The sequence below is a fragment of the Littorina saxatilis genome, linkage group LG14 (assembly GCF_037325665.1).
Source record: "Littorina saxatilis isolate snail1 linkage group LG14, US_GU_Lsax_2.0, whole genome shotgun sequence".
NCBI lineage: Eukaryota > Metazoa > Mollusca > Gastropoda > Littorinimorpha > Littorinidae > Littorina > Littorina saxatilis.
In genome coordinates, this window is record NC_090258.1 from 37,805,450 (window position 1) to 37,816,670 (window position 11,221).

The 11,221-nt window shown below is 41.3% G+C and overlaps 1 protein-coding gene across 1 annotated transcript; it reads left to right on the forward strand.

Moving 5' to 3' along the window:
- The first annotated feature begins 8,645 nt into the window (after positions 1 to 8,645).
- Positions 8,646 to 10,115, forward strand: LOC138947712 (toll-like receptor 2 type-2). Its single transcript, XM_070319252.1, has 2 exons — positions 8,646 to 8,939; positions 9,350 to 10,115. Exons 1-2 carry the CDS (start codon positions 8,886 to 8,888, stop codon positions 9,944 to 9,946), a joined length of 651 nt encoding a protein of 216 aa, XP_070175353.1. The 5' UTR covers positions 8,646 to 8,885; the 3' UTR covers positions 9,947 to 10,115.
- Positions 10,116 to 11,221: the final 1,106 nt, after the last annotated feature.

The following is an 11,221-nucleotide window of genomic DNA, read 5'->3' on the forward strand; positions in this document are numbered from 1 at the left end:
ATTGTAAATAACATAATTTTTGGGTAAAAAATCAAAAGGTATGAGAAATAATCCTTACTTTTTTGTAATAACCCTCACCACCAATTGTTTTATTTCATTTCCATTTTAACAGATTTAGCACCTCTCCGAAAGCCAGAAATACACTTTAAATCCCCCCCCCCTCGGCCCCCCCTTCATAAACTAATTAAATAACTAATTAAGGAAAAAAATCCTTACATCATAAAAAGTCAGAACCACCAAAACCACCCCCCACCCATCCAATAAAACCTGAATACAAAAACACTTCAAAATAAAAAATGAAAACATTTAATTCCACTTACAAAATATAAAAGTTGTTATGCTTTATTTTCATTATCTGTTTACAAACACATAAATTGCTGTGCAAATCTTTTTAAAAACATCAATGCCTGAGACACCAGTAACCTGTTTATAGTGTTGACCTTGTAGCTTTTCTGTTCTGGAATCTGCACTAAAGTCAAAAATAACCATGAATACCGTGGGAAAAATATTACATCACCAAGACCGAAAAAATAACACCAACCGACACTCCTCACCCTTATTTCACCCACTATGCCAACCCAAAGACTGGAAAATAATAATCAAATACAGAATGAACAAAAATGCTTGATTTCATTTCTTCAATGGTAAGTTGAACATCTTCATTCTTCATAATAATGTTATTGGCATAATGTGTAATTGCCACAATTTACAGAGTTTAATGAAAAAATGATGCGATAAAAATCAAAGTGAAAACATTTGTTTATAAACTGATACCTTATTTACCTTGTGGCTTGCATTGTGTGCCCCATGTTTAGGAGCGGCTCAAACGTCCTCTGCTCCTCAGTCTGCAAGAAATTAAGCGATGGCCTGAAGGAGAATGGAAAAAAATCCTTTGTCAGCACCATGTGTATGTGTGTGGGTGGGTGTGTTAGATAAATAGGCGGGGGGGGGGGGGGGGAGGTGCAATAGCTACCATGCCTAATGCAGTCTGCATAACAAGTGCAACACTTCTACAGAGCTTTTATGATACAAAGCTTCAAATAAGAAACACTTAGAATCCGGTTTCATTCTGCGCGAACTTAGAATCCGGTTTCATTCTAGAATGGACCGGGTCCAGGTTGGAATTCTAACCCTGCGCAAGTACAGGGGTGCCATTCTAGAATGAAACCCTTGTTGCTGGTCCATTCTAGAATCGGCCGTGCGCAAGGTTGGAATTTGGGTCCAAGTTGGAATAGTCATTTCAGTTAGACTATCACACAGCCAAAGCCACAAATGTGGATTTTCTGTTTGTTTTTGTTTTTTGTGTGTTTGGTTGGGTGTTTTTTTCGGGTTTTTTACACTTTACTCAAAGACATCGTGAATTGGGATTGTGATGTTCTGAAAGTGATTACGATTTTGAGAGACACTCAGCACTGATCGCTACGAACGGAAATTTCCGGACTGACAGTGTTTTGCCGATCTCGCTTGTAACTTTTAATCTTATTCATATACATGAAGTTGGTCTTCTGATTTGTGAAGATATAATGTCAACTTTTTTTTAAACCTGTGACAACAGCTCTATAACTCACTCTGTCCTTCTGTTGGTCTGTCTGTCGGTTAGTCGGTCTGACCGTCTGTCTGTCTGTCTGTCAAAAAATTTTTCAAAAAACCGGACATTTCCGAGAGGGAGACAGCGCTGACATTGCAAGCGGCCGCAACCGGCTCTCATCACAAAAACAACTGCCCTGCAAACAATACCGCCCTGGTAGTCCCCCTTGCTATGGTCTGCCTTTGTTTATTGCGTACTCGGGAGTGTCAACTTTCTTGACATGACATGACATCGCAAGATCGCCAAAGGATTTTTTTCAGGGGTAGACAAATCAGCCCCATTTTATCAAAGGGAAGGTGCAGGTGGAGATAATTCAAGGGAAGACAACTCTGTCTTACCTACAAACATTACGGCCCCCTTTATTCAAGGGTTTCATTCTAGAATGGCACCCCTGTACTTGCGCAGGGTTAGAATTCCAACCTGGACCCGGTCCATTCTAGAATGAAACCGGATTCTAAGTTCGCGCAGAACACAATCAAATGAAAGCTGAGCCTGTCATTGCAAAATAAGGAATATACAACAATCCAGTGGCATGTAAAATATTGTTCCTTCAGAAAGATGGCTCTGACAGCAGAAACAATTTAACTTGAAGTTTGAGTCCAAAATTATTTCTCTACATTAGTGAACGTACTTGCAGTAATACCCCTCACACATGAACTATTCACAGACTGAATAACAGTGTGTTCCCAATGTTGCTTCCGTGTATCGGTTAGATCCATCTCGGTTAGATCCATCTGCAGAGTACGGATTGTCATCCGTTTAATATTAAAAAGGAAAAACAATCAGAACTTGTCATCAGTGATCAACCTACCTTGCAAGAGTGGGGTGAAACACTCACTTCCTGCCAACATGTCTGCAAAAAAAAAAGAGGAAACAATACCAATGGAAGCTTAAAATGGTTCTTTTGTTCAATATGTGTACACGTGCTTCATTTCTGGGGTGAAACTGAAAGTGTAAAATATATCGATGGATTGATAGAACAATATTGCCTCAAGTTCACCGCACCAAAAAATACTTATCAATCAACATTGTCATCACTCGATCAGCTATTCCATCTCTTTCATAAGTGTGTGTGTGATGGTCTGAGCGTGTTTGTGTACGTGTGTGTGTGTGTGTGTGTGTGTGTGTGTGTGTGTGTGTGTGTGTGTGTGTGTGTTTGTGAACAAGCGTTGAAAAACGTATGTTTACCTTGCTCTAGATCTACCGACTTTCGTAGGCGGAGACTTCTCTGCCGTGACAGCGGCTTCGTTTCCCTGGCAGAATTCAACATCTTGTACAGATCTACCGGTGATTTTCTTTTCCTCCGCTTCGTGAGTCACTTGATCCACAGATTTAACGAACATTGAATGTTCTTTTAGTTCTTGTGACGGAAGTAAAATCAAGGAATTAAGTGGGCATTCCTGAGTCCTCTGCTGGCTTCATGTCCACAAAGTAAATCGCACAAACCTGCAGGGTTTGGGGGTTAGTTTATTACTTTGAAGAAGAACAGCTAGTCGTCGCTGCCCGTTCAGCATTCTTCGCGCGACCTTTGTTTTGCAGAGGAAGGCATATGCAGTTTTTTTCCTGATGAATGTTGCCAGGGTGCACAAACTGAGAAAGCATTCCCGATTTTCCACAATTTTCTACTTCTTTACAGTCTTTTGCACAACATGATTTATAACTGCCGGTGTACGTCTAATTCATGATGCCAACCTGACAGCTGGGTCAAAAGTTACGTTCGAGAAAATACTCGTTGAACTAAGTTCCAAACGAATGTCAAGGCCAGTTTTTGACTGGGTTTGAACTGAAGTTGGGCTCCGAATGGAAATAAACACTTCCTCCAGCTGCGCGACCCATTGATAACAACAGTTGGAACTGGTAGGAAGATGAACAGGTCTTGCGAACTGGCTACACACTGTTACGGTTCAAGTTTAAGTTCAAAGTAAACACTCAACTGAGGTTGCAGGTAATGGCGGACTTGACTTCCTTCATAACCAAATATCACTCTTCTGACAAAAACACGCAAATGCTATGTTAAACCGGAAAATACGTAAACCGGAAAAGGAAGCGCATCAAAATCAAAATGGCAGCCCCCATGAAATCCGAAAGGTCACGGAAAAAAGTCGTGAATAGCGTTCGTGGGATACCTCCAGCTTCGCTGGGATAATCTTGTCCAAATTTCCCGCAAAGACTTCAACATGTCGAAAGCTGTGCAAGTTGTGGACTTGTACAATCATTGCTTGGTCCATATCGTCGATGAGGCTTTGGATGGCTACCCAAAACTGGAGTGGCTACAGCTTGGAGGGAACAGAATTATTTTCAAGGATGTATTCAGCGTGAACTTCTTGCCTGCAGCTTTTGTTTTCTTCAAACTTTTTTTATAACATCCTTTACTTCATTAACTGACAAAACTAAATTTTCATAAAACAGTCAAGGCTTTGTACTTTGGGAGGTTCATCATCTGGATTCTCAAGGGATGAATTCTGAATAAAGGGATTGGTGAAAAGTTTCGCTTTATCGTGGTTGAAATAATATATGTGACCTTCTGAGTGGATTGGTAGAAATTCCGCAGCCTTCATACCTTTCTTACTTCTAAAAGACTTGACCAATTTCCACCATTGTTTAGTTCCGAATTGTGAAGAATCTGAAATGGAGAGTCATGCTAAGACATGGCCCAAATGCATGACAATCTCATTTTCTTATTCCTGCAGATAAACGATCTAGCTGTTTCTGTTAGTAGTGTTAAACTCCCTTGTCACTCTTTCCTTTTCTCTTGCTCCCATCTCTCATGTAGCCTGAGCGCCAGAGTCACAGTTGATAATATAAAATGCACTCTCCTCGTCACGACCTGGTTTCTGATGTTGCTGGAAAATGTAACTTAATTTAAACCTAAGTTCGTTCTGTCCCCGCATACATTCCGCGAGTTGAAACGATAACTCTCACATGTAAACGAGCTAATAAAAGAGCATGCAGACAGAGTAATTAATAGTCTGACTGGCAATTTACAGTCCGATCCAAGAGTAAACCCCCAAAATTATAACTTTATAAAAGTCGAAAATAGTTTTGTTTTGGGTAAATAACCATTTAACCAATCCATATTTTTCATGCACAAAACAAAAGCAAACGAAAATTGCCCCGCCAAACAGCTGGTCAAGCAAGATCGACAAATAACAGAATGGATCTTCAGTCCCCGGTCTTATTGATCAAGTTGCCAATACATCCACTCAATGAACGACAAGCAATTGTATCGAAATATGAGTTTTGTTAGAAACAAACCTATTGATGAATAAATAAGGTAAGCAACCGGCCATTCATTAATCCATAAATCAAAGAGTCATTGTTTTTTGTGTGTGCTGGCAAACACTATTCCATGTATTCTCTGTTATTCACTTTTTGCACGAGCATGTCTTCATGGTTAGAATGTCCTCATGTTGAAGACTGTCTCCTAATTGTGATCTAACTTGCCCTAATTTAGCAAGTGAGCGCGTTTTCTTTTTAAACGATGATTAAATGCAGATTGAAGAGAGAAGGAAAAAAACAAAACACTTCAGCCGTCTTTACAATTGTTTCCTGCTGTTGAAGTTCCGGGTTTTTAGTTTGCCACACTCTTTCAGTGCATTCAACATTTCTTGCTGGAGCTTGTTTTGTTGAACTGCGCGGCTTCAGTGGACTTGATTCTAAACACGCTTTTTGTTGAAACTGACTTTAATTTTGTTTGCATAAAGGATTCTCTGACTCTCAAAAGTAGGCACGTTTTCGATGTACATGACGGAACACACTGTTCTACTGCTTCTTTGAGAAGTAGATGGAAATTATTGAACGGCAGCTTTGATCGAGTTTGGTAATAAGGAATCTCATTACATTTCTGTTTTAATTGTGAGAAACGGAGGAGCCAAACGACATGTTCATCATAAGTTACACTCACGTTTCTGGATGCCGAAAGTTCACAGGCTAAACCTGTTAATTGTTCATATAGGGCTAGTGTCGGATCAGTGAGATATAAAGAAGAAAGTCATTGTGTAGTGATGCAAAGCATCTAACTGTCTTGTGCAGAACCGCTGAAAACATGTTGCTGTTCCAACACGCCTTGTCAAGTTTACTTGTGATAGGACTTTTCTGGCTGATTTACAGTACTGCAATGTGCAAGTCAGCGTCTCGTTGTGTCCGGTCCCCAAAATGTTTGAGCGTACGAGTGCCATGGGGTCATCCAAATAAAACTGTCTGTCGTGACAACGACCTCTGTCGATGCAGCAACACCACTCTGGACTGTTCCTCCAACCACGGGAACCTCACCTACGTTCCCTACGTTGAAGGCAGCTTTTCCATCCTCAACTTCTCCAACAATGACCTTGTCCAAATTTCACGCACAGACTTCTTTGTTAACATGTCGAAAGCTGTGCAAGTTGTGGACTTGTACAACAATGGCTTGGTCCATATCGTCGATGGAGCTTTTGACGGCTACCCAAAACTGGAATGGCTACAGCTTGGAGGAAACAGACTTATGTTCAAGGATGTATTCAGCGTGAACTTCTTAGGCAACGTAATCGTCCTTGACACCGACTGCAATGGCTTGCAGGTGATAGGCCCATCAAGTGAAGCACATTTCGGTGTTAGGATCCTGTACATGGGCTGGAACAACATTAAAAACTTGGATTTGGCGACTTTTAATGTCACGCCTAATGTGTCTGATCTGTTCTTGCGGGACAATAAACTGTATGACCTGACTACTGCCCCAATGCCAAATCTACGCCATCTTAACCTTGGGAAAAACAGACTGTTCGACTTTCCAGAAACTTGTAACAGCACGAATGGGTCCTTCTTTCCCGAGCTCGTCAATCTGACGCTTGATTTCAATTTGATTTCTTGTATTGATCAAGTTTGCCTTCCTAAGGTTCAAAGTTTAGATCTCAGTTACAACTTTTTCCAGTATTTTGGGAGTATGACTTTCACTATACAAAATTTCCCCTCGTTGAAAAATCTTTATCTTAATCAAATGAAAATCAAGATGCATAACATAACACGATACGCATTCAACCATTCAGCGCTAGTAAGACTTGATCTGGGGCAGAACGAATTAGATTTCAACAGCACAGTTGATGATGATGCGTTTGCAGGCTGCGCAGGGCTCTTACATTTACAGTTGGAAATGAACAATTTCGAGTCCGTTTCTGAAGCAAAATTTTCACGTCTCTTTGGTTGCCTCACCAAACTTAGACATCTGGATATAGCAAAGAGTAAAGTTGGCGTAATTTACTCAGAAACATTTGCTAACTTCACAGATTTGAAATGGCTTTACCTTTACGGAAATGCTTTGACGTACATCCCGGATGGTGCCTTTGATCCGATGCTTAATCTGACCAATCTACACATTGACAACAACCGAATACAAACCATTTCTCCATTTACTTTCGGCGAGAAGGCTGTTAAACGGTAAGTGTCAAAACTATAAGTGTGTGTGTGTGTGTGTGTGTGTGTGTGTGTGTGTGTGTGTGTGAGTGTGTGTGTGTGTGAGTGTGTGTGTGTGAGTGTGTGTGTGTGTGTGTGTGTGTGAGTGTGTGTGTGTGAGTGTGTGTGTGTGTGTGCATGTGTGTGTGTGTATGTGTGTGCATGTGTGTGTGTGTGCATGTGTGTGTGTGTGTGTGTGTGTGTGTGTGTGTGTGCTGCAATAAAGGCGTTTTATTCTCTTGATCCAAAAAGTGTCCAGGCAATCCAATCGGTTATTGCTGAAATACAGCGCTTGGCAGTTTGGCAGACGTTTGTTTTTATCTGTGGGTTAATCCGCGTGTCCCAAAATAATATGAAGTAAGTAGTTCCTTTGAAGTCTCGGAAACCTGAAACGCCCAAATAATTATGACGTTTTATTACCAATTCAGTGCCCCATATGGCTTTTTGACCAATCAGGACGGATTCTAGCTGACCCTCTAAATGTTATAACGTTCAGGCAGGGACCCTTTTTGTTTATCAAGCTAAAAATTAACAAGACAAAGTAAAAATTTAAATCAACAATATCAGCGTGATTTATTCTAAAAAATGACACTTCAAACGCTGTCAGATAATACTCTCTTTATCTAAAAAATACCGAAAAGCGAGTTTTGTCGGTGGGTGCTTTACGGAACAGCAAGACACCGCCCATCGAGTGTGCAATGCCGACCGGCTCACTTGAAATCTAAATTATCTAAGTTCGGAAAAATCAAGTGAAATTGCGTCACTCGCGTTACGTCAAATGTATCTTTACGTCATTTCTCATCCGCCTGGAGTCGGTTCTAAATCTGTCGCTCTCTGTTCAACAAGAAAAAAGCGAAGCAACCGAAACGCATGTTCATCTTGTGAGATTGTTGTGTGTCAAACGCATTTGACCTGTGAATATTCATCACGTCAGGTGTGTTACTCTGATTGGCTGACCTAGGTCACGAGAATTCTTTGACTGACAGGCATATTCAGGTAGGAGCGCTCAAGTTCCCATTGCGGCTGTTCTGTCTAATTCGCGGGGTGGCTTCGAAATTTCTTTTGGTCGAATTAAACGGTAATAAAACCGTTATTTCTAATATGCTGACTGTTAGCAAATGATAACAAACATGTCTCACGAACGATATCAGCATTCGCCTAAAAGGCTCATGCTTGATATCTTTTTTCTCGACATGTCTGTTATCATTTGCTAACAGTCAGCATATCAGAAATAACTCATAATGTATCGATTGAACATAATGTTACATTGGATTTCCCTTCTTTGGACCATGTGACGTCAGAGGTCGACAAAAATTCATATTTAGGCGGCCAGCCGAGACTACAAAATAGTGCATGTTTGTGTGCGTTCAATCGTTAAAACTAAAAGGAATTCTATCCAGAATCGATCGATACATGAAATGTTATTTGTATTTTTGACCAAAATATGACATTTTACACAGATCTCGACAGTCATTGTTCACCTCGATCGCTAGCGCGGTCTCGAGGGAACACTGTCTGTCTCGATCTGTGTAAAATATAATATTTTGATCAAAAATACAAATAACGTATATTGTAGGCCTCTGACGTCACATGACTCAAAGAAGGGAAATCCAATGTTCAATCAATACATTATTGTGTCCCCGGAGTTTATAAGGCATGGTAAGTATAATCGTTAGAATAAGATTGAGTAAAAGTCTCAGTTTGTTTGCTGAGACTAGATGGTTTGCTCATATTTAGAGACCTACTATTTGTGTTTTGCAGACTGAGAGTGTTAGGACTCCACAGCAACCCATACCAATGTACTTGTGACATTTTGTGGTTTAAACACTGGATAGAATCATCCCCACACACGTTTCGTGACCGTGACCAATACATGTGTGCCAATGTCCCAAACGTCGGGCTGCTGGACTTCGTGCTGAACAAGCAGGTGGGAAGGAAATCACGATTAACACTGTAACAGGCAAAGTTTGACAGTGATATCCTCCACGCTTTTAGAGCGCTAACCAGAGATATAGCGTGACATAGCAAAGTGTGTTGCACGTACTGAGATAAGATAAGATAAGATAAGATAAGATAAGATAACAGTCAGACAGAAAAGGGACAGGGATTATCCCAGAGATACAGAAGTAAGTTACAGAAAATACCAAAGACATAAGCGATACTTGTATTTGAAGTGTAGAAGATGCCGTGTTCGTTTGCAGAAACATTCTTTTGTAGTGCAATAGGTGTGTCCCAAAAATGCTAGAAAGTCTTGGTCACTCTTGTGTTTTGAGTGCGTCCATGTTTGCTGTTTGGTCTCCCTGCAAAACGGACTACAGCAAATGTCGATGATTGCAGGCGTGCCTGTTGGGATCTGACGCTGCCTCCTTCACCATCGCCGTCACGTGTGTCCTTTTGTCCTTCCTGCTCCTCTTTGTCATCGCTTTCCGCTTCCGCTGGCGCATGCGTCTCTGGCTCTACGAGGCTTGCCGAGGGAGTCGCCGAGACAGACGTCATGCAGGGCGCCGATACCGTTATGACGTGTTCGTCGCATATGCCGCTGAAGATGTGGCCTGGGTGCAGCGAGAGTTACTGCCTGTGTTGGAAAGGGAGTGGGGGCTGAGACTCTGTATCCATCAACGGGACTTTGTGCTGGGAAAACACATCGTGGACAACATCTCCGACTGCGTCAGGGACAGCGAGCGAGTTCTGCTGGTCTTCTCGCCGCACTTTGCTCGCAGCGAGTGGTGTCAGTTTGAGCTCAAGTACTGTCAGGTCAACGTCATGGAGCGTGATGACGTCATGGTGCTGGTGGAGCTGCGGGAGACGCCGTCACGTGACATGACGGGCGCCATGTTGGCAGTGCTGCAGACTACCACCTACATTGAGTGGGAGGACGGGCAGGACGCCAGGCAGTCTTTCTGGGCACGCCTGCGTTTGGCACTGGATGACTGAGGGTTTCTTTTTCTTACCAACAGTATGACATTCTCCCTCGATCTCTGTCTCTGCATCTTGTCCTCTTGACTCTTTCCTCTCTCTGTTTCCTGACTCTGTTTCTCAGCCTCAGTCTCTGTGTTCATGTCTGTCTCTGTGTACCGATTCTGGTTCTACGCCTCAGTTTCTGATCCCCATTTCACTCTTGCTGTCTATGCTCTTTTTATATTTAGTCAAGTTTTGACTAAATATTTTAACATCGAGGGGGAATCGAAACGAGGGTCGTGGTGTATGTGCGTGTGTGTGTGTGTGTGTGTGTGTGTGTGTCTGTCTGTGTGTGTGTGTGTGTAGAGCGATTCAGACTAAACTACTGGACCGATCTTTATGAAATTTGACATGAGAGTTCCTGGGTATGAAATCCCCGAACGTTTTTTTCATTTTTTTGATAAATGTCTTTGATGACGTCATATCCGGCTTTTCGTGAAAGTTGAGGCGGCACTGTCACGCCCTCATTTTTCAACCAAATTGGTTGAAATTTTGGTCAAGTAATCTTCGACGAAGCCCGGACTTCGGTATTGCATTTCAGTTTGGTGGCTTAAAAATTAGTTAATGACTTTGGTCATTAAAAATCTGAAAATTGTAAAAAAAATTAAAAATTTATAAAACGATCCAAATTTACGTTTATCTTATTTTCCATCATTTGCTGATTCCAAAAACATATAAATATGTTATATTCGGATTAAAAACAAGCTCTGAAAATTAAATATATAAAAATTATTATCAAAATTAAATTGTCGAAATCAATTTAAAAACACTTTCATCGTATTCCTTGTCGGTTCCTGATTCCAAAAACATATAGATATGATATGTTTGGATTAAAAACACGCTCAGAAAGTTAAAACAAAGAGAGGTACAGAAAAGCGTGCTATCCTTCTTAGCGCAACTACTACCCCGCTCTTCTTGTCAATTTCACTGCCTTTGCCATGAGCGGTGGACTGACGATGCTACGAGTATACGGTCTTGCTGAAAAATGGCAGCTACTTGACTAAATATTGTATTTTCGCCTTACGCGACTTGTTTGTTTGTCATGCTGTGTGCCACACGCGTTGCAGTTGTCACCGTGTGTAGAGTTTAAGATGATGTGATTCCTATTCTTATAAAGACAAAGTCGATCTCCGTTACACCCCCGCAAAAATTTACATGATTGCCCATATGGTCTTTGTTGATGTTCTTTGTCTCGTGACTTTATCGATATGTCGCAAAATGATTCCACAAAATTCAAAACAGGGATCAGAT